The 23,744-nt window shown below is 39.7% G+C and overlaps 3 protein-coding genes and 1 long non-coding RNA gene across 6 annotated transcripts in view; 1 reads left to right on the top strand and 3 right to left on the bottom strand.

The window, feature by feature from the left end:
- The window catches only part of cnn2 (calponin 2), a 12,254-nt gene extending 8,912 nt beyond the window's left edge, over positions 1 to 3,342 (bottom strand). Inside the window, exon 1 of the mRNA XM_032566468.1 lies at positions 3,078 to 3,342. Within this exon, the coding sequence (XP_032422359.1) occupies positions 3,078 to 3,134 (57 nt within the window). The 5' untranslated portion in view covers positions 3,135 to 3,342. The remainder of the gene's footprint in view (positions 1 to 3,077) is intronic.
- On the top strand, positions 135 to 23,744 carry LOC116722259 (uncharacterized). The gene is made up of 3 exons (XR_004339733.1): positions 135 to 227; positions 15,287 to 15,293; positions 23,729 to 23,744. It is a non-coding gene; the product is annotated as an uncharacterized LOC116722259 (long non-coding RNA).
- Positions 6,886 to 12,468, bottom strand: crsp7 (cofactor required for Sp1 transcriptional activation, subunit 7). Its single transcript, XM_032566464.1, has 3 exons — positions 12,142 to 12,468; positions 10,350 to 10,424; positions 6,886 to 10,271 (listed from the first exon to the last, which is right to left on the bottom strand). The coding sequence occupies exons 1-3, from the start codon at positions 12,211 to 12,213 to the stop codon at positions 8,574 to 8,576; spliced, it is 1,845 nt and encodes a 614-aa protein (XP_032422355.1). The 5' UTR covers positions 12,214 to 12,468; the 3' UTR covers positions 6,886 to 8,573.
- Positions 15,288 to 23,744, bottom strand: part of crtc1a (CREB regulated transcription coactivator 1a) — a 132,656-nt gene continuing 124,199 nt past the window's right edge. For all 3 annotated transcript variants that reach the window (XM_032566466.1, XM_032566467.1, XM_032566465.1), the window contains one exon: positions 15,288 to 21,500. In XM_032566466.1, coding sequence (XP_032422357.1) covers positions 21,295 to 21,500 — 206 coding nt within the window. In that variant the 3' untranslated portion in view covers positions 15,288 to 21,294. The remainder of the gene's footprint in view (positions 21,501 to 23,744) is intronic.

The following is a 23,744-nucleotide window of genomic DNA, read 5'->3' as shown; positions in this document are numbered from 1 at the left end:
CTAAAAATGGGGCGGGAGTGTGAGTGGTTACTGATTTCTAAGATTTTCATTTGTCACTGAGACAGTAAGCAGGAGAACAGCAGCCAGTGTTTGGCCTGCAGGAAGACAACTGTGGTCACATAAACAGTGGTTGGGTCTGCAGTGACAGGAACAGGGGGAGACCCAGAGTGAAACAGATCAACACCTCTGTTCCCCCAGTGAAGGTGTTGAATGGTGTGTGTGTGTGTGTATGTGCGCACAGACTCTCCAGGCCCAACAACACCACAGAAGAGCTCACAGCTGGCTGCACTCTAAGGAACAGCTACTTTCTAATTAAACTCCCTTCCTTCAGATAGCCACCTATTAAAGACAACAGTGGCAAGCTGGATTGCCCACAAAGAATCTGGAAGATGTAATTTACAGTGACAAGCTGAGCACTAGGAATTTATCCCACAGCGATAGAGTAAAAAAAAAAAAAAAGCTCAATGAGGCAACAAGAAGAAGAACTCGGCGTGCTGATCCAGGGAGAGAACACGTTCTGCACCAACAAGCAAATAGGTTACTGTAGCTGACAAACTAAACTTCTCACAGAACAAGTCATCTGTATGTTTAAGGACGTTTCAAAGGGAAAAGGTCTAAACCTCTCATTCATATCCCATTTTCATCTGCTGTTCCATGGAGATGGAGAAAATTGTCTTTTAAGAACCACAAACTCATTCTGCCTCCAACACCAAACAAAGAGAAATTAGATTCCCACTTTGGTGCGATTCCTTTAATCCCAAATAAGCCATCAGGTAGTCTTCCTTTAAATGTAGCCCATGGTAACATCATCACCAAGCTCAAGTTTTACACTTCAGGTTTTATTTTAACCCCCCACCCCTCCAAAAAAAACCACGTTGTCAATTACCTTAATGTGTGAACTTGTGAAAAACGGCATCTTTTAAATGCCTCGCATTTCTGAGTTATGAAAGGAAATGCCACTGCAATGAGCAAGGAGAGAGGCAGCAGGAGACAGAGGGAAATCCACATAGTTTCTGCTGAAGACAAGAGGGAAGGATGGGGAGGGGGGCTTTGACCCCTTCTCCCAAACAAGGCCACATCCAAAGAATGCAGATGGAAAAAAATATCTGAGGGATGTGGAGGTATGTTATAGTCTTCGGAAAGAGACAGGAAAAACCAAAAAACTGAAAGGTCTTCACAACAAGAAGTGCAACTTATACGGCCTGGTTCAGTCATTAAAACAAAACAAAAGATGTGGACAACCAGGGATGAAATAATTACACATCATGTGTTAAATTCATCATGGCGTACTGCCTTGCATGATGAAAAGCATGACCAAATCTCCAGCATCAGCTGATAGCGACACTGAAGTCGGCATATAACTGAATGAATTCACACTGACTGCTTCTAATAGAATAGAATAGAAGTACTTTATTCAACCCAGCAGGGAAATATGAAATCTAAATACATCACCAAGTAGAGACTAGATTACTTTACATTATTTCAATCTTCTTAAATTTCAATAGTGTCGTCACAATCTAAACCACTTTGTATCAGATCAGTCCTCAGAACCAACAACCAGAGTTACAGGTCATCATTTGCAGTTCGGGAGGGGGAAAAAAATTACCTTTAAAAGAATTTGAACTTTGTGCAGCTTAATGATAGAAAACACTTCTTCAAGTGTCCTGCAGAAGATTTTTTTCAAATGAGATTTTTTTTTTTCCAAGAGTAGTTTGTGGTGCTATATGCTGTGTCATGCAGTCACAACCATAAGGCTACCAAAAAATTGTTTTAATAATTTTTACCATTATTACAAAAGTACCACTAAATATTGCAATAAAATTCTATGTCCATGTCACCCTCCCCTACTCTAGAGAGTATACTTAGTGTACAACAATGCATTCCTAGGATAACCTCCATGAAGTTGGTACCGGGTTGGCCTCATGGGGGTGGGGGGATTTTCTGCTAGTGTCATCTATGTTGACCATCACTCACACTTTTATTTAAAGCAATTTAACATACATTTTATATTATGCTTGGCATATTGTTAATAAATGTAGGATTCCCATAAGAATTATTCTGGTTGGATTAGATAGGTAACATTTAATAAGAGTACAGGTATTCAAACCAAAACAAGAGAAATATAGTGCGATAGGTTTTCAGATGATACCAAGCTTACTTGATTAATTCAACTACAGTTTTAAAGCAGGACCATCATGTCAAAAAAAATTGCACTGATAATGGCCTTTGTCTCTAGTGCAAAAAAATAATCCCGCCCAACTCTGATCGTCCAGAGTCCGGATCTGATGGTCCGAATTCCTTAAAAGCAGTCAAAAACAGAACTTCACCGAAGTGAAGCCAAATTCAGACTTCCTGATGAAGAGGTATGCAGGCTGCCTTGTATAAACAAGGTGCTTCCCTCATGAAGGCCGCTGAAGTTACACATTAGTGGGTTCATTTTGTTAAGCGTTTCACAAACACGGGGACCTTTTTTTTTACAGAGGGAGTCAGGGGTTAGAAATATGACCGCAAAAAAGTTAAATGACGACCAACAGTGCGGAAACGCACTGAATGGAGGGGAGCAGTGAGAAACAACCTCAGAAAAAGAGACAGACTTTACATAGGGTTATGACGGACACTCATAACAGGGACTAATAGGTGAATTACATTATCTGCTAATGCGGATCACAATGCAGGGCGGCTGGCTGCACGCGGGGAAAAAAGTGTTGGAAGCGGGATAAGTTTTTGCCACAACGACAAAACTTGGTTGCCACGATGGGCAACGCCCATGGGTTTTAAGACTTACTTTCGTAAACACGAGAAACAAGGAAATTTAACTTCAATATCTTAATGCTACAAATTATTTCAAGTTGTTTAAAAAGTTTAGTTTATTGACGACAAGAAGTGAAAAAGACAAAATTAACTTTTATGCCAGGCTTTTGTCTCCTTCTCACCTCCACCTTTAAACCTGACCACGGGTGGCAAAATGGAAGCCAGGTGACTTCGCGACTCGCGTTCCATGAAAACTACACGTGTAAATAACGGAAGGAAAACTTTGTTACGAGTTAGTTTTCAATTATTACACACAACGCACTTACCTTATTTTTCACCTCTGCAGATAACCCATAGGCAGGGCCTTTGTTGAAGGAAGCCATTGTTAAACTGTTGTCACTTCTTTTCTCAAATAAATTAAAAGGAGCACACCGACGTCTGAACACAAAAATGCACTTAATTATCTTCGACTGTCTCTGCCAATGAGACCCTGAAGAGAACTAACTACTTCCTCTCGTTTTACGGCCGCCAATTAGAGCGCTCCCACGGTTTAACAGTCAAAGAGAAATATAGAGATAGTTCCCTGCTCTCATTCCGCCTGCTTCTGCGTGTGGTTTACCGGGGCAATTTGAACCACCGCATGGAGGTGGATTTTTATTGGGTGGAGCCTGAACAAAGTTGGTTATTTCTTCCTTTTTTAGAAAGCTATCATTTACATTAAATACGTCATGAGCACTAGATTATATAATTTGATAAGGCTGTTTAAGCAAGATTCCTGTCTTGTAGTCAGGAAACATTTGTAAAAAATGTTTTGAATCATGTATGATTTGTTTTTCTTCATCATAATTGTATACCACTTTGCGTTGGTCTTTCACAAGAAGCTCCAATGAAATATATTTATGCTTGTGGTTGTAATGTGACAAAATACGAAAAAGTTCAAGGGCTTTTATGTACGTATGCATGTATGTAGTACCTATGGAATAATAAGGATGCTTCGAAACTTATATGATAAATAATATTATTTAAGGAGTGAGATAGTAAGTAGGGTTTTTAATCTATTTTAATAAGATGGCGTAAACCTTTTCCTTAACAACCACACCTGTTCATTAGCAACGTGCCTCAGGGTTAAGAAGTTCAATTTGCTAGCAACGTTTGACTTTAGCATTAGACGTAACTCTACTAGTCATGGTGCACGTGGATTTTCCAACTTCCTAAAGAGAAAATACATTTTTAAAAATACCCAAGAGAGTCGTAATTTCCACTGCGAAGGTCAGAGTTCGTTGACAAATCCCGAGTTTAGCTTAAGACATGTTTCTGTGGGAAGTATCAAGGGGTCGTTGGAAAAGTTTCCACACAAATATTAAGAAAGGATTTCTCTTGCTGCTTTGTGTACTCTTTGGTTTAACTTTGTTAATCGATCCTTGGCTCCACCTCCCCCTTCTCTTCCTCTAGTCGCGATTTATATCGAAAAGTCCTTATATGGAAGGAAACTTCCCAAATTCCTGAATGGGGGAGTGATCCATAGGGCCCACCCTGCATACCAGACGTGCAGCGGACGAGACGGATTGTCGCACTTTTCTGAGTCACAGGGGAAAAAAAGTTTTTTTTTTTAAAGCAGTGAAGATAGCGAGCTGCTGGCATGACGTAATGCCGAAGGGTTCATCACGTCTAGCTTCAGATGGCTTACCAGGATACTGATGTCCGTAAACATGATGTCCGTGCTGTTAGTATTTACATTTTTCAGACTAACCAGTTTCTTAATCTGGGAATAAAAACATGTACATTTAAACTAGATGAATATAACAAATATAAATCACATCACAGCTTCCTCCTCACTCCGTGGAAAAGATGGATGATCTTAGACTGACCCCAACAAAAGATAATAGCACATAGCTTTATCAGGGAGTAATCTCAAACTTAATTTCAGAGGACTTTACTCACTTGTAAACTCAGATAATAATAATAATAATAAACAACTTGCACCTCTCACAGACTGTCTGCTGCGATGGCATCTGGTCTGGTCTCTGACCTCACAGCAGGTGGAGATTCTCTGTCTGTGTGGTCATGATCAGGCCACAGCTGTGTTCCTGATGATGTCATCCAGGTGTGCTCAGAGTTGACTCTGTCACAGGAAGGGAGAATCATTACACATCCAGATATCCGCGTCAGATAGTATGTAAAGAGTTTAAATGTGTGACATGATTAAGCAACCAAACTGAGTCTCAAAGGGCAAGCAGTGGTCATAAAAAGGTCAGACACAGAGCTCATTTTTAATGGCTGTTTAGGATTTTAAAAAAATATTACATCTGGGGTCTTGATACATTGTGTGACCTTTCAGATTAGTTCTTCCAACTAAATTCATATTGCACTGAGCAATAACCGCTTACATAACATATTTTTGACACAAACTGGACTTTTTGCACACCCTTCTGGACATACTGGGTAGATGTCCATAATAATGCATGACAAAAGAACAACCTCTGCACTCTGGGTTCTAACAGAAATGTAGCTTAGCAGAATTAGTGGTAAAGTTCTTAAAAATGTATGAAAATTGACTTGGTTGCTAAATGTGCCATTTTAATAATCTTACACAGGGATCTGCTCTGGTATTTGGGCTGATAAGCACAGCCGGCCAAAGACAAAAGTGAACTAAGCAGCTAAGGAGCATTTAATAATTCAAACACAGTTCACTTCCTGAATTGTTTTCATCTCGTTTCTTGTTTGCAGACAATTGAATGAGATCATTTTTATGTTTACACCAGTATTTTGTAAATGATTGAAAAGCATTTAATAAACATGCTAGAAGATTTATAAGTTGTTGGTTCTTGTGTCTCAGCTGGGTTCACATCTTTTCAGAGAAGTCATTGTTGGTCCCTAATTGAACGCAGAGTTCAGATAAAAAGACTGCAGGGTCCACCTGGGCTCCAGATCTAATTTTGTTTACGACTGATATTCAAAACTAAAATTACCAGAAGGAAGAAATGATGAGAACAGGTTCATCTGAGTTCATTAGAATATCACAGGTCGCCAGGGCAACACAGGACAAGTTAGAGTGATCAATTAACCTAGCAGTCGTGTTCTTGGACTTTGGAATGGAGTCAGAGTACCCAGAGAGAACCAAAAGAGGACCCACACATGCACAAGAACATGCAGACTCAATAAAGACCCAGGTTCAGGATTTGAACCCAGGACCTTCTTGCTAAAAGGCACCAGTGCTACTAAGTGCACCGCTGAGCAGCCTTGAAATTACTTCAATTATTCAAAACTCATTCATTACACAGTGAAATATTTCACATTTCTTTTTAATATTATTATGACATAACTATAACTTATAACTTAAAAAAAAAATAAAACTATATTAGACCAAGTCAAAAATATATATATTTGTGGCTATTGCTGAAAAAGCTATATACATAGCTTGTGGCACATATAAAGTGCCACATGTAAAAATATCAATTGAAGGTTGAGTGGAAGGAAAACATCTTAGAAAAAGGTTCTAAAGCAACAGGGATAATGGCAAGCAGTATAGCTGCAACACACAGTTCTCCAGAGAACAGAGGCTGGAGGAAAAACACCAGCTGACAGAAACCTGCTGGGCCTCAGATCCACAGGCTGACCACTGCACTGACAATCATTCATATAAAAATACTAACTTAAAATATTTACTGCATAAACTCACCAGTACAGTTTTATTAGTTTTTCAATTCTATTAGCTGCAACAGATCACCATAATAAACACCTGAAACAGATCACTGTGTAATGAATACAAGCTTCTCTTTTTAAAATTCAAATACGAACTGGCTGAGGCCTGAAGTATTTGACATTTTGGATCCATTGTTAATAAACTCCCCATACTTTAATCACATTGAGAACCTGTAAACAGTTTTTATTTGTGTGATTTCTCAGTAAAACCCTGGTCCTTCTTTAAAGGTTTAATATTAAAGTTCAGTTACCATAGCAACATGACAAAAAAAAGAAAGATCCAACAGCACTGGAAAGGTTTAAGAAACAAATTTTCACTCTCAAAACCTATGGTGACCAATCCACTTGAAAACTAGACTTTTAAACGTGTCACTCTAACATTAAGCTCCATGAGCCAGACCCGCCCTGGAAAAGAGTCACAAACCAGGTAAGGAAATTGAGAATTTAGATCATTTATTTTTCAAACAATTTAGAGATGTTAAACACTGAACAAATAAAGACGCCCCAGCCAGAACTTCAGAAACATATTCTTAACCTGTGGTAGCATTTGTCCTTATTGCCAGCTGTGTTGTGCAGTTTTTTGTTGTTTTTTTTACCATCGCCTGCAGCTTGGTGAAAGCTTCATCTTTCCCCAGATCACTGTTTACAAAAGTAACAGAAATCACTGCACGTACCATGGGGGGGGGGGGGGGGGGGGGGCTTCAATCATGGGACTTTGAATTCTGGCGCATTAAAGTACCGACAGGCATGTTTAATGCGGAAGCAAATCCAGATTTACCATTTTACCAAGGCACATTGGTAGGGAAGAGAAAAAAAAAAACTAAAGAATGAATGAACAGAGAGGCTACACAGAGGCAGATCTTGATTGAAATCATGTGAGTGAGGGAGGGAGTGGTGCTTTTAAGATGGACTCAAATCAAATACTGCTGCTCATCGGATGAGAAATTCCAAGAATGTTTGATCCTGATGCCTTTTCCACTGACTTGAATGCAAAAGGAATCCTACCTGCAGATATCTAGGTGACCTTTGGGAACGTCACATGGGGACCTATACCTTCACCTGGGTTGGTTCACTCAAATAATGAGACAGAACTTCAGAAGGCAAATGTCTTCAGAGGTAAGTAAATGGGTTTGAGAATTTGAACACATCCTTCCAGATTGGTTTTGCCCCCCCATTGACCTGTTTCAAATGAGTAATCAGCACTTTTGGAACCATTTGAAATGTGTGCCCTGACACTGAACGGACCCTTATAAGACAGAAAGAGTTAAAGTTGCTGGATAGTTGATTTGGAATGTCACTAACCAAAATATTTAGCCAATCTCAAATACAGAAAAAAAGAAAAAAAAGTTGGTGAGATTCATGATGACAACATTGTAATTTAAACCGAAAAAAAAAATCTAGATTTTTTTTTTTTTTTGAAAAGGTGTTTAGAACATCCCATAAATGAAATGGTCAAAAATAAATAGATGTATACATAAGAAATTTATAATTTACTTTCTATATTTCACATAAAGCCTTTTGTAACTGCTAAATATGTTCCAGTATTTGGATATTCTGGACACGTTCAGCGCTGACTGTGCTAAATGAACTCTACCAGCATCTTGGTCTGGACAGAACAGCCAAACCCAAACCCATCCTCGTTCAAACCCCGGATCCTGCAAATCCTCCTTCAGGAACGAGGAGAGAGAAAACCAAAGCAGGAGCATTATTTCAGCCTGAAAAGCATTACCAACGACTGACACACACCAACAGAAGTGACGTTTCAGGTTGAGAGAAATAATGCTGCCCTCTCTTTCCTCCCTTCATTGCTATAGCAGCAGCACTCTGCAATACAGACCTCATCTCTTTCAGTTTAAAAAAACAAAACAGAAACAGCCCTTGATATTACAAACTTAACTTTTCTTTCAATTATTATGCTTTTTAATACCAAAGTCTCAAGTGATTTTCACAGAATGAGCCTTGGGGAGGGGGGTTTAGTAGGTCTGGTTCTCACCAAACTCACAGTGGACAAACAAAACCAAAATTTAAAAAAATAAAATAAAAAAAAGATCAAACTATCTGGTCTCTGTGGCGAGACGAAAAAAGGAGTGGAAAAGAAACAGCAGCCTTCCCAAACGCTCTCAGTCTAGGCAAACGTATGGCAGGATGTTCAATTTGCTTTCATCCCTATGAGGGTCCAGTGATATGCACTCTGTCCAATCATACCAGGTGCCCTTGGTGTCGTAGCAACCATTCACACCGGGCCAGTTCTGTGTGTGTATCCTGTCCAAGTCGTCCTCTGTGATGTCTCGACTTACGCCTGGTAAGTCCCCTGTCAGGCGATCCGTCTGTAAGACGTGGCTCGTCCTCGACTCCTTGCTCTCCTGCTCTTCCCTTTTCAGATACTCAGACATGAAAAAGTGTGCGCTGGGGGCCTGGACCCCTGAGGAGGTGAGCACGTTGCTCTGAAGGTTCAAGTAGGACTGGATGATTTCGTTTCGAGACAGTTCCTTCCAGTTGGTCTGGTGGAAGGGGTTTGGGCCGGCACCGGGGGCCGGACTAGGGCCGGGGGCCGAGGTGGTGGCAGTGGACTGTGGGACAACGCTCTGGGCTCTCTGCCGGGACTCTGCGGGGTCTGGAGTGGGGACGTCCTCTGATTGAGAAGGTTCTTTATGCACCAAGGGTTTGATCTGGCCTGTGACCGGGTCAAACGTTATTCTGCGTTCTTTTAATCTCACAGGCTTCGTTGAGTCCTCTACTTTCTGACCGTCCAAGTTCACAGAGAAGTCTCTTGGCCTGTACTTTCTCCTTTTATGTTCAGAGTTCTGTACCGCTGTCCCGTCCGCGTCGTCGGACACGGCTGTGGTTCCCTCGAACATTGATCTGTGTGGGTCAGAGTTCAGCTGAGGAAGAAGTAGGGAGGGGGAGACCGACGGGGATTCCAGCGCTGCAGAAAAGTCTTGGGTTGGGCAATGAGACGGAATATCTGATGAAGCAGCCGGCGGCACTGAAGACCTGTGAAAAGAATGCGTCACCTTATCTGCGTAAGACATTGGTCCTGGGGAGGACACAGAGTGAGAAAAAGGCAAGGGAGAGTCTCTGGAAGATGGGCTTGGGATTGGCGTTCCTTTAGCTGCGAATGCTGAAGAGCGCTTAGATACAGAGTCTTGCTTAGCACTCCTCGGACTGGAAGTGACGCTGCGTGGACTTCTGGCTTGGTAACCTCCTCCTCCTCCTCCTCCTCCTTCGTCCAATCGAGCCTGTTGCTGCATCACAGCAACTTTTATTAGAGAGGAAGTACTAAGTGGTTTCGCCGCTCCAGGAGAGCTGGGCCGAGGCTTGACAGCATTTATTGGAATCCTGTTAACTTTGTCATTTTCAAGATTGTCTATCCGGGATCTATCAGGAGACGTGACGACCTCCTGGTCAAGTAGGGTCTCTGGGCTGCCTGCGATTCCATTGGTGGGCGGTGAAACTGAATTGTCGTACGATGACATCCTGGAGATTTTCTCAGGCAAGTACACCCCACTGTCTCTCTGTTCCGCCCGCCGCTTACGGCCGCTTGATTTCTCAGCTTTCGGCGAGTACGTGTTGTGGACATCGTTTCTGGTTTTCACCTCAGGGACGCCTTTCCCAGAGACAGAAAGGTCTGCCGGAGAGGACTCCGTCCGGCAGGGGTGAGAATTGCCGTTGGTGGATCCGGGGACGCTGGCAGGCCCAGTCGGCCCGGGTTCGATCAGTTTTTGCCAGTTTCTTAACAGTTTCTTGGCTCGTTTTGCAAGGTCTTCATTACTGGCTTTCTTCCTCACATCGTTGATTAACTTTCCAAGTCGAGTTTCCTGCAAAACACAAAACCACATACATTAAACTGCGATGTGACTACATGAATAGCTTGTTGATAAAATATGAAGTCTTACCTCAAGAGCTTCTTTGGTAATTGGATACTTCTCAAGACAAGCAATTACTTCCAATACAACCGCCATATCGCGTATCTGCATTGAGAACATTTAACAGTGCATTTAATTAAAACGAAGGGAAAAAGGAGGAAATAAAATTAACAGATAAAAGATCAAGATGGGACACAAAATGGGCTGTAACAGGTATCTGTCCACTTTCAGTGTGATCAGCCCCAACTTAACTTTCGACTCAAAAATCGGATACTTTTCAGATCGGTAAACGTACCAAACGTAAAACTAAGCACTAGCTAGCACTTTCAGGCAACTTCCGATTCAGTCACATTAAGCGCAAAGGCTTTCAAAAAATAATTTAAAAAGAAAAGAAAAAAGATTTTTTACATGTCCGCTGGTCATTTTGCTCCTTCCCACTTGTTTTTACATGAGATTTACGGGTACAAAGATGCCAATTCATACACACCTGAGGGGAAATTTAGTCAAATTAGCAACTAAGTGCCTTGAGCTCTGAATTATAATGTATGGCTGCTCTGTTTTATTTTTTTCTTCTCAGCCTTGTTTGTTATTGAATATGTCGGATTTGGAAATGTTGGAAGCCTTTCAAAAATCTCAAAGTTGAGGGAAAATCTGAACATATTCACTTTATTTCAGATGTTTACAGTTATTAATAATACATTGCTAATCATGTCAGTGTAAGTTGATGAAGACAATCAAAATGTGAACTCCAAAATCATTTGTCCACCTCTGCTCCAAGTAGAAATAAGTGACAGCTCACTGCAGGAAAGCTAAGAAATAGTTATGAATGGTCTTCTTTTTTATTAATATCAAGTCAGGTTTACAGATATCAATAATTAGCAACAAATGTCTTTTTAATGTATCTCTAAGAAAATGTTGTGCCGCTAAATAAAAGCTTTAACACCTGGAGAAGACGGAGTCAACAGTATTATTAATCCCAATACTAGGCCCAATAATGTAAGAATGTCAATAGTAAAAAGCCCTCAATGTTTGGACAAACCTAAATCTCTTAAGAGTCGTGTGTAACTGCACCAGCTAGACTGAGGCAAAATGAGCTAAACTATATGCTTCAGAGACAGAACGACGTTGCAAAGCAAGTATGGCTAAGTGACAGCTCCAAATCCTGACGTTTTTCAAAACCTCCATAATACTACAATAAAGTATAGTATTTGAGCCATTACAGGAGAAACATATTAATAACCGTTAAAATAATTTAATATGTATTCACTAACGTCAAACAGCGTTGGTGGACAAACCTATATTAGGGGAAAAGGCTATGGCTAGCATTCAACTTAGTTGAGAAGGAAGGACCCGACTATTTCCTAAAACCAGGCTTTAGCATTTTGAGCTAGTTTTTAGTTTCGACCTCCTTTAGTGAAGAATTGACAGCTTAAACGATATACCGGATATATAGCATAACTTCTAACTAACGTTTGGGTGAAACTGGCACATATTGATACAATGAGTCGATTGTATTGCTTCATATCGCTGTATGTTCTAAAGCTGCTGTGGCATTAAGGCTAGGCTAAGAGTTAGCATGCTAACGGTATGTAACTGGAGATGTCTAATCAAGGGAGCGCTGCAGCTAAATTAGCTTGAAAGCTAGCTGTCAACTCAGACGCCCCTGTGTCGCCCTGTGTCTGAAACACTCGATACGTCGGTATCGGCTACACTGCTGAGCCTTTTCTTTTAAAAACAAATCATTCGTCTACGATGTAAACTGCTATGTCGCGTTAGCCACAGTCTAGATAAACAAGCTAAGGTTAGCTTTAGCATTCCTCACATTGCTCTGACTGTCAATGGCCTGCAGCAGCCGGTCCTTCATCTGCTGCGGGGTTGCTGAGACCGTTGTCATTGCCTGTTCGCTGCGATCCGGAGGATGGAGGGAGGAATCCTCCAAAATGAAAGCCGGATGACTATGAAGACTCAAAATTCGCTTCTGGAACACATCAGGCGCCCGAACAGCATATTTTCTGTAGCCTGCGAGGTAAAAGGCTCAATTTATCTCACATGGAGGAGGAAATGTGTAGGCTCTGCTGGCCGTTGGCTCCTGCCTGCTTCGGCGCTCTTCCAACTACCAGCTGCTGGATCTCTCAACGGCCTCCTGCTGCATGCTGGGATACGAAGTCTGCGCCGTGACGTGTTTACGTAGTCAAGTAAACGTCCACAGAGCCATCAGCAGTGATTGAGCCCCTATAAAATGAATAATAAACTAAAACATAATCTACAATATTCAGTATAAATGAGATTAGCTTTTAATATATTGTAGTTGCTACGAGATTTACTACTTAATTAAGCAAAAGTGCTAAACTGAATTAGAAAGTATAAATGTCTACCTTTTCCTAACAGTTCAAATAGATTTCAAAAACTAAGTGTGACTGTCTTTTGAGACATTATCATTACTAACCTGTCATAGTGTTATAATTTGTAGCAATTTCTATGACTGAAGACCCACTGCTATCCAGCTTTTATTTTTTGGGCCCACATGGGTATGAAATAAGTTGTAAAATGGGCCTCAAATTCAATTCAAATCAATGAAAAAATATTTTAATTATCCCAGAGGGAAATTAAATGTTGTCGTAACTCATCTAAGTATCTTTCAAATAGTCACTGTTCACACTAGCAGAAAGGATCCCCTGTAGTGGTCATTCTTTCATCAAATCTGAAGAAGCCTCTGACCAAAGTATATTGTTGTATGAGGACTATTTTTCATGTAAAACAGTTAAATGGCACAAGTTAAAATGTACAGTAACACGTCATGGATGACACCAACAGTTGTTGGCAAACTCTGCTTACTCAACTCATTTGCTTTTACTGCTCTTCTTAGAATCTGTCTGACCATATGGTTAGAAACGCTGGAGTTGGGGATGTGAACACTGCCCATTGTGATTGATGGAAGAGATGGAATTGTAAACAGGTTACATTCGTTTGCTGTATTGGTCTGAAGTAAAAAAAAGCTTTTAGTGAAATTGAAACATTTATGAGTTTTAGATGTATTAGATAATATTAAGAGATTTTATATATATACATAATCAATCTGCCTAAGACCTGCAGCCAAATGACATTACTGATATGGTTTTTATTTAGTCAACCTAATCATATCCCATACAAGAAACCCAATGTGAGTCCAAGACAAATTGAGCAAAATTCATATGTGACCCACATATTGGCTGCATACTAATACTTCTGTGTTTTCCAGTACCACCATACTCAACACATTTAAAAAAAGACTGTAAAAATAAAAAGACTGAGTTTTGTTATTTTGATGGTTTATGCCATAAACCAAAGAAAATATATTTTTTAAAATCATATCAACTTGTATAGCATTATTGAAAGATTAAATCTTGCTTTCGATTTTTTCTCAGAGGTTTCCAACTTTTAAGGCAACAGTGCTACCAACAGTGGCGTAGTTGGTAGCACTGTTGCCTTGCAGCAAGAAGGTCCTGGGTTCGATTCCCGGCCAGGGTCTTTCTGCATGGAGTTTGCATGTTCTCCCTGTGCATGCGTGGGTTCTCTCCGGGTACTCCGGCTTCCTCCCACAGTCCAAAAGCATGACTGTCAGGTTAATTGGTCTCTCTAAATTCTCCCTAGGTGTGCGTGCATGGTTGTTTGTCCTGTATGTCTCTGTGTTGCCCTGCAACAGACTGGCGACCTGTCCAGGGTGAACCCCACCTCTTGCCCGGAATGTAGCTGGAGATAGGCACCAGCAACCCTCCCGACCCCATTAGGGACAAAGGGTGGACAGAAAATGGATGGATGGAATATCAAATGGTTCCTTCATTTAGAAATTCCAGTTGGAAAAGACAAACAGTTCTTCCCAGTCATGAGCTCAACATCCAATATGGGAATCTTGGATGTAAAATCAGCTAAATCTTCAATTATGCTTTTTATTTGAGCATAATGCATGTTAAATGATTTAGCAATGTCTATAGAAGTTGTATGATTTCACAAATTAAACCTATTCAAGATAGCCAGGTTTAACAACTGAACTATAGTTGAGTGACAAAGCAACCAATGCCCAATGCGAACTATTGCCATACCTTCATAACTTCAGAAAATATGAAGAAATGTTCAAACTCCCTTTAGTGATACCAGAAAAGTATTGGAAGCAAAATACACAAAAGAGGAACAAATCAAGGGTTTTACAGTCTTAAAGACCCACTTATCAGTCTTTCAAATGGTCTGGTTTGATTTGACCAGTTCATATACTGTGGTGACGAATAAAATAAACATCTTATGGCGTCAAAGGAATAATTATCTATGAAAACTCGATGCTTGACAGCTTTCTACCAGCAGATGGAGGCCTGGAGTTTTTAAACTTCAATTTGTTGCTGAAGGAGAGCACTGCTTTTCATTTGTTACTGCACAGAAAACTTATATAGGTTTAGATGAAGTTTTATGGGATTTTTTTAGTTTTATTTCATGTACATTAAAAATATTGTGATAACTGTCTATTATTTAATTATTTAAAATCCAAGCAGGGGAAATCACCACCAAAAACTTTTTCGACTACTTAGTTAGGGTTGGTTCTGAAATTAGCATAAATTTATTTCTAATCCTGATGACATATTACAATAAACAGTTGGGGTGCATCCCACTTTTTCTCTAAAGAAACTATTTTGATTTAAAAACTAATCCTTAGACTATTTACAGTCCTAGAAAAAAAATCTGGGGTCACATTTTCTTTCTGATTTATATTGATTAGTTCTTTTCAGCATGAGTTGTGCTTGGACACAGAGTTGTTTAATAGTGTAAGTTGTGGATTTCAAATTCTTTTGAGGCCTCTTCTAATCCAAAATCACAGTTGAATCACAGTTTCAACTGGTTTGTCCCAAAGAGCTGATTAGTTTAATCATGTTTTAATTATGTAAGTGATGCACCTGAAAGTGATTTCTCTGATCTGAAACGACACTGCACAGACGACCAAGATGTATTGTCAGATATATTTATTTATATTAAATTTACAAAAAATAAAATAGATACGAAGACAGAAGCCATCACACAAGAAATCACGTACTGTTTGTATAGAAGTGTTTTTCGTCTTCAGTACAGCTCACATTTACAGCTAACTTTCATTATTTTGGTCCAATTTAACAGTTAAGATAGAAAAGACACAATTTTAGGGAAAAGCTGTGAACGAATCATTCTTAAAGGGTCAGCTGGAGAAAAGTAACAACTCGCCAAGCGGTGTTGCAGAATGCTAGAATTTGCATATTATATGAGCATAACGTTTGCTGTTGAAGTGAGAACACCACTGGAGCACGGTGCATCTCTTTACGGCAGTAAAATGCATTTTAGTGTTTGGGAAAGTAACACCGTGCTCCAAAATAAAACACTATCTATATATCTATATATATCTGTATATATAAGACTTTAGCTGCCATTGTATGAGGCTTAAACCAGCACTGGGCTGTCCTCTAAATGCACATTAAGGATTCAGTCACTGCAAGTTACACACTGAGTGACCAAACATAAGTATGACTCCCTTTCACCTTTCAAAGCATCAGTTTCTGGTATTTCTTATTATATCTTTAACTATAATGTAAATCTATCTAAATAAGATAAACTTTTTTTCATGAGATATTGTTTCACTACCATTTTTTTTAACATTGAAAAATGAATTCAAAATAAAATATAACATGTTGACATACCCTGAAATTACCTTCATGCAAAAACTGAAATGTTTATGTGCTATTTTTCAAACCCCCCAAAAATCGACCATTTGACGGCCAGAATGTTACCATACTCTCTAGCTTATGGCTGTTTTGAACTTTGGTTAAAATGTTGATTTAAATCTAAATAAAAAAGAAACAGAACTAAAGTTCATGCAGGTTTACTACAATATCATTTTTAAGTACCTATTTGTGCATCTCAATACATGAGAATATAATCAAAAATGTAATTAATTTACATACAGTATTTCTCTTAATAATTTAATTCAAAAAGTAAAACTCAGACCACTCCCACTGATCTATGTCAAGCATTTACTTCTGTTCATGATAATGACCCTGCCTTACAGCAAATCAAAACCCAAAATTCAATTTCTCTGCTAAAGAAGCTGGATGTTCACAGACTGAATTTTAGTGAAAAGTTTAGTGGAAAACAATGGTGAGCGATCAGAACACGGATAACCACAGCCTTGAGAGAATTGTGATGCAATGTCCATCCAAGAGTTTGGTGTAGATTCACATAGTGTGATCTGCAGCTGAAGATAAAGAACTGAATTTCTGTATTAAAATCTCTTTTTGTTGGTTTTATGTAAAATACTGTATATGTAATTATGGATACTATATATTATTAAATATATGTGGCTGTCAGAGTCATTTTATAATATGATCAAGAAACTATTTTACCTTCAGTTGTCATAAAAATGCTATATATAAAAGAAATTTTGCTTCATAATTAAACGCCTTGAAATTGGGCCTCTGTCTCTTTAAGAAAATCTTGCTTTTTCTGAAACTTTGCGTTCAGGAAGTCATTACAACATGGCTCCTCTATTAACCCTTTAACAAAGTTTTTACCAACATTGCTCTGAGGAGTAGCTCATAATAATGCAGATTCACAGTTCCACCAGGTGTTTGCTAACTGCTGCTGGCTAGTCTGAAGGAGCTGAGTAGGGGAGCCGCAGGGGCGGCTTCTCTGTGAGGCGAAAGCTTAGAAACTGCAGCTCAGAGGAGGAGCTGTGCCTCAAAGGCGGGGCTAAGTCCACCTAGGTGTTTTGCACAGCTGAATGGTTACTGTGGAGATGAAAAAATTTCTCAAATATACATGAAAGAATGAAGGCGACACTCCAGGTATGTTTTTGATTATAAAATAACATTATAACATGAAGTAAAGCTCATAAAAGTCAATTTTACATAATACTGCTCCTTGAAATGAATAAAAGGAACAGAAATAAATGCTTGAAATACTGTATCTCCCTGTGCAAAGTCAAAGCTGCAGCATGAACAGGTTTCGCTTTTTGAATTGAATTATTGAAACAAATAAATTTTTCAATGATATTCAAATTTACCCAGATGCAAACGTGCTAGAAATCTTTGTTATGGCACTTGCTTATAGCAAGAACAGAGGAAGGGGAAATTTCAACTAAACAACAGTACTTTGTGGTCATGAAACACATGAGGATGAGACGTAAAGGAAACTTCTAATCACTAACCTCACGGAAGTAAATCTATATTTTTTCACCAATACAAAGATTATCCTCCCAGCATTGAAGCGAAGGAACTGAACCATTTTCCTAATCTATAGTGCAGTTGCTCATTAGTCCAGATACAGGGCGGAAACTATGATGAAGGCTTTGGCAAACAAACTTTGCCCTGTTGTAAACCATTGTCTCTGTAAACACTAGTGCTTCACCAATGGATACCTGAACACCGATGTACAGAGAAGTGACAAACACAGACAACACATTAGCTAAAGGAAGTTAACGGAAAACGTGAAAGAAAAAAAAACAGAGCCAGCAAAACATCAGGCTCACTTTAGAGTCCGGAGATCCAGCAGAGAGATCCAGCAGTATTTCTCAGTGCATTTTCCCATTCTGACATCATCTCACAGTAAGCACAAAAACATTGTTCCTACAGTACAGCAATATACACAACTATCCTACAGGTACTTTGACATAATAAAATTCTGCAGGTGTTGCACAGAAAATAAGCACGTACTATATATTGCAGATTAAACACAGTGCCAAAACAATAGCTTCCACATGTGCATAAAAGGCTCATCACTGTACATTTTTAGGCGTCACTTACACACACATGACACAAGTATAACATGACAACATATCTTTAGCAAACAGAAACAAAAACAAAAAAACCTTTAAATATTTGAATTAAATATTTTCCAACATTCAGAGGAAACAATCACCAACAAAAGGAGAAATCATGTCTGAAGTTTCATGCATTTAGTAGGAAAATAAAAGACCAACGTTTCTGTTTCAGACTGTGACAGGAGAAGTAAAATAGTCTTTAAAACACATTTAAGTAGGAATCATTGCAGCTGCACATTTTTTTTTCATTGGCTAAAAGTGATCCAACATAGTGACCAAGAAAAGAGCCTGTTTTTATTCTCATACAAATTTCACCTGGACTGATTTTCTGGCTCAGATCCTGGATACCTACATTGAGCTTCATTTTCAGATTAGCACTTCAACATTTTAGACCAAACCTATAGACTTCCTATTTTAATATACCAAATTATTCTGAAATGGTCAAAAGCAGCCTCAGCTAATGTCAAGATGTAGATTTAAACTAGAGATGCACAAAGAAGTGTTGGAAAATGACATTTTAAAGCTTAAAACCATAGAAAATACTTAGCTTGTATAAACCCTGATTCTAAAGTGAAGATTAAAAATATTTCAAATTTTTTTGTGGAATCTGGACGTTGTGCAGGTTAATTTAGTACATGCTCCCTTATCAAATGTGTGTTATCATTACACAGAGAGCTGAAAACATGAAGAGACCAACCACAAGAAGGAGGAAATGAAAGATTGACATTTTGAGTTTTGTTACATTATGTTAGCATAGCAAATCTTGACAGTAGAACCCTGAATATCAACTAGAGAGCTGTTTTAAGCTAACTAGTTCCATTTTCTCGAATAACATCCAGGAGGAAAAATAAAAGTAATTTTAGGAGTTTAATCTTTACTCTTACTTGAGTAATACTATCATAAAATATCGCTACTTTTGCCTGAGTAACATTTCTGGATATATTTCATAAGTTTCATAAGTCTTATATGTAGAACATTTATTTTTTATTGATTTTACTGCTTGAATTGGTTATTTTGTGATGATATTTATTTGGATTTTTTTCTCTCTAGTTGTTAAAATACCTGATTTTGCACATTCCTTAATATTTTCTGATGACGTCATTTTTATACATTAAGTCAGATGATGATCAGTTACTGTCAGTACTTCAGTGGCCTTTCTACCAAATACTGCATTACTCTTACTTACGTCGCTAGTTTTCACTTTTGCAGATTGAAAATAAGTTTAAGTAATGTTATTCCAACTTCATTACCCAACTCTGAAAATGACCAGTCCAGATATTGGAGCTATAATGGCATTATACTGTACTCCATAGATCCTGAATAGAAATGAGAAACGGTTCAAATCCTTTAGGCAACTCAAAGCTTCACAAAAACAGAGATTGGTATCCAGTCAGAACACACTGATTGGTGCATCTCTTGCTTAAGCCAGACCTAGAGACGACATAATAAAATATTGTGCATCCCTAGTTGTATTTACGATACATATTTATTTCCGTCTCTACTGTGTGATTATTATTTTCTATATCCCAGACCCTCTGACAGTAGCAAAATAATCTGCTGCAGTGACCAAATGCTTAAACACAGGAATCCTAAAATACAACCTAGTTCAGAAAAAACACATTTGTATAAACTATCCTGATAATTCTGTTTTTCAAAAATAATTTTAATTTAGCTTTTTGGGTTTTTCCTCTTTTTTTCTTCTTTGTCTGTACAAGAAGGCAAGTTTGAACAAAGACAGATCAAACAGGTCCAGTTCACTTAACAGTCACAGGATGGGGTGCTCTATATAGAAACTCTTAAATCTGTGTTTTTGAATGAAAGCATAAAGTGCAAAAAATGAGATATGGAACATATCTGTGAACAAAGTGAAGAGACACCACCCACCTAAAAGACAACATCAAGACAAACCTTAACAGCAGAAAGATGAATTAAAGACAAAAACGACAAACATGGCAGGAAAACAACCAAACTCAGACGTGTGCTTAAAGTAACAGGCGGAAGGTGTTTGGCTCTACAGGTAGCAAAAAAATAGAAAAGAAGGGAATGAGGATAACAAAATGACAGCATCACAACCACACAGATGTAAACTAAGTACATTCTCATTGCATCAACAGTGCTGTTTGGCAGTTCAGCTGACTGGAAAAAAAGGTTTCACCCACTGAGGTCCCGTCTTTGGGAGAAATCCAGGAATCTCTAGCAACTGCCATGCTTACTCTATTTTATTCCATATTTGACCTTAAAATGAAAGAAAAATGTTTGTTGAAAGACATCCACGTGCGTTCCAGAGGAACCCCCGACTCTGCCTTCAACTAGTTCCCACATTCCAGTCCTCCCAGTCACGGTAGTTTTGCATAGATATCATTACGCAAAAATCCAACCACATTCTGTACAAGTAAGGGTATAAGCCTGTAAGCCTGTAAACATCGTTTTCTTCACCAAGACCGAGCGGATCCGCGGTTAGGTTCTGACTTTAGAGTTAGTAGTGACAACACAACTGTAAATTATGCAGGCCAAGCAACTTGCAACTCAGTAAAAATGACTTCTTAGCTTTTTTTTGTTCTTTTTGCAATGAAAACCAAAACGTCAAGCTTTTAAGGCAAAACAAGTATCCACAGTGATTTATGATTTCATGCATAAACGATGACTCCTATTCCCTTTGATAAAATCTATTCTCAGAAATAGCCTAAAAATAAAGTGATGACTCAGCGCCTCTTGGGGCATATATCACAAACCATCAAGATGAAATCACAAAACCCAAGCTAGAGGAGTCTGAGAGGAGTCTACCTTTTCTGGATTTTCTCTAAATCATCAAAATATAAAATACTCAGGCAGCTGGACTGGAATATGCTGATTGTTTTAACTGTAGCTAGTCACCAGGCTGTCTCTGCTGCTGGATTGCTCAAACAGTTAGCCTGGTGTTGAAAAGCGATCCGAATGGTGAATGTAGAGACTGAGCCATCTAATAGATTCATCCCATACTTTATGCCAGAAGCTAGAAGCAGTCTTCAGGAATGTCTCCATGCAATTTCCCAAACAGGATTTTTTTCGTTTTGTCTGGTTTTTGAAAAACTCACAGTCAGGAGTTCGATTGAGTGGAATTGCTTGTTCTGCTCAGGCAGAAACGCTATACGGCCCGGTTCAGGTACGGTGAGTGACGGAGAACAAGAACTAGAGGCGGTCGAGGCGAAATGCGTCCTCTGTGGCGGGGTCGGCGAGGATCATGTCTGGGTCATTCAGCATGTGCAGGCCATCCAGAGTCAGAGGGTCAATTTTTAAATCATCCAGTGGGAACTGGGAGTCCACGTCGAAGCCGATGTCTGTGGACAGTGAGCTGGTCAGGTCCTTGGGGAGGCTCGGAGGAGACTCTCCACTCACTGAAGCAAAGCAGGATATTAGATTGGTAAAAAAAAACACAGTGAATATTGGTTTTAATTAAGTCTTTGGTGCACTAAGGAAAATTTCCAGAGGTAAATACACTGCTCAAAAAAATAAAGGGAACACTCAAATAACACATCCTAGATCTGAATGAAAGAAATATTCTCATTGAATACTTTGTTCTGTACAAAGTTGAATGTGCTGACAACAAAATCACACAAAAATCATCAATGGAAATCAAATTTATTAACCAATGGAGGCCTGGATTTGGAGCCACACACAAAATTAAAGTGAAATAACACTACACGCTGATCCAACTTTAATGTAATGTCCTTAAAACAAGTCAAAATGAGGCTCAGTATTGTGTGTGGCCTCCACATGCCTGTATGACCTCCCTACAACGCCTGGGCATGCTCCTGATGAGGTGGCGGATGGTCTCCTGAGGGATCTCCTCCCAGACCTGGACTAAAGCATCAGCCAACTCCTGGACAATTTGTGGTGCAACGTGACGTTGGTGGATGGAGCGAGACATGATGTCCCAGATGTGCTCAATCGGATTCAGGTCTGGGGAACGGGCTGGCCAGTCCATAGCTTCAATGCCTTCATCTTGCAGGAACTGCTGACACACTCCAGCCACATGAGGTCTAGTATTGTCCTGCATTAGGAGGAACCCAGGGCCAACCGCACCAGCATATGGTCTCACAAGGGGTCTGAGGATCTCAGCTCGGTACCTAATGGCAGTCAGGCTACCTCTGGTGAGCACATGGAGGGCTGTGCGGCCCTCCAAAGAAATGCCACCCCACACCATTACTGACCCACTGCCAAACCGGTCATGCTGAAGGATGTTGCAGGCAGCAGACCGCTCTCCACGGCGTCTCCAGACTCTGTCACGTCTGTCACATGTGCTCAGTGTGAACCTGCTTTCATCTGTGAAGAGCACAAGGCGCCAGTGGCGAATTTGCCAATCCTGGTGTTCTCTGGCAAATGCCAAGCGTCCTGCACGGTGTTGGGCTGTGAGCACAACCCCCATCTGTGGACGTCGGGCCCTCATACCATCCTCATGGAGTCAGTTTCTAACCGTTTGTGCAGACACATGCACATTTGTGGCCTGCTGGAGGTCATTTTGCAGGGCTCTGGCAGTGCTCCTCCTGTTCCTTCTTGCACAAAGGCGGAGGTAGCGGTCCTGCTGCTGGGTTGTTGCCCTCCTACGGCCTCCTCCACGTCTCCTGTTGTACTGGCCTGTCTCCTGGTAGCGCCTCCAGCCTCTGGACACTACGCTGACAGACACAGCAAACCTTCTTGCCACAGCTCGCATTGATGTGCCATCCTGGATGAGCTGCACTACCTGAGCCACTTGTGTGGGTTGTGGAGTCCGTCTCATGCTACCACGAGTGTGAAAGCACCACCAACATTCAAAACTGACCAAAACATCAGCCAGACAGCATAGGTACTGAGAAGTGGTCTGTGGTCCCAACTGCAGAACCACTCCTTTATTGAGTGTGTCTTGCTAATTGCCAATAATTTCCACCTGTTGTCTATTCCATTTGCACAACAGCAGGTGAAATTGATTGTCAATCAGTGTTGCTTCCTAAGTGGACAGTTTGATTTCACAGAAGTTTGATTTACTTGGAGTTATATTGTGTTGTTTAAGTGTTCCCTTTATTTTTTTGAGAAGTGTATAATAAAAATGAAGTGAAGGAAGACAAAACAGTGCCCTGGCTTAATCTCATTAATTATGATGCATTATCAAATAATCTAGTATTAATATTATACAGACATTAAAAAAGGTCTTTTGCTGAAAGAACCCTCCAGTCAGAATAATAAAGCCAAAACTGTACCAAAAATAAATACATTTTGCAGAGAACTAGAGTTCCAACCAGCAGTTTGTTAAGCTGCTGTCTAAACTGAAACTGAGCATTCCTGTATATTAGCTGGCTACAGCAGAGAGCCTCTTTGTTTTCCATCCCCTTAACAGGAACTTTCAGCTTCTTTCCTCCAGTCAGAGGTTTTTAGTCCCTAAATGTTGGACAAGGCGCTTTAAAAACAGCTTTGTTCCCACTGCTCTATCGATGCTCTCAGTTTTATGCTAATATTCTTATTTCAACACAATACTTATATCAACTACATACTCTCTTCTTCTGGGTCTTACTTTGCTTCGAATATGACTCGTGAAGCCTTGGTCATTTTATCTGTCAAAGGTTATGTGATGTGTTCTTACTTTTTACAGTGTGTGTGTGTGTATG

The sequence above is a fragment of the Xiphophorus hellerii genome, chromosome 6 (genome assembly GCF_003331165.1).
Source record: "Xiphophorus hellerii strain 12219 chromosome 6, Xiphophorus_hellerii-4.1, whole genome shotgun sequence".
In the NCBI taxonomy this organism is placed as follows: Eukaryota; Metazoa; Chordata; class Actinopteri; order Cyprinodontiformes; family Poeciliidae; genus Xiphophorus; species Xiphophorus hellerii.
The sequence above is the reverse complement of the archived record's forward strand: the minus strand, read 5'-3'. Positions and strand labels throughout refer to the sequence as shown.

Excerpts from the sequence above, each read along its gene's own strand:
- crsp7 (XM_032566464.1), bottom strand. The coding sequence starts at position 12,213 with ATGACAACGGTCTCAGCAACCCCGCAGCAGATGAAGGACCGGCTGCTG. Across the intron at positions 10,425-12,141 it reads CCATTGACAGTCAGAGCAAT|ATACGCGATATGGCGGTTGT; the intron begins GTGAGGAATGCT and ends TTCTCAATGCAG. Across the intron at positions 10,272-10,349 it reads TTACCAAAGAAGCTCTTGAG|GAAACTCGACTTGGAAAGTT; the intron begins GTAAGACTTCAT and ends TGTGTTTTGCAG.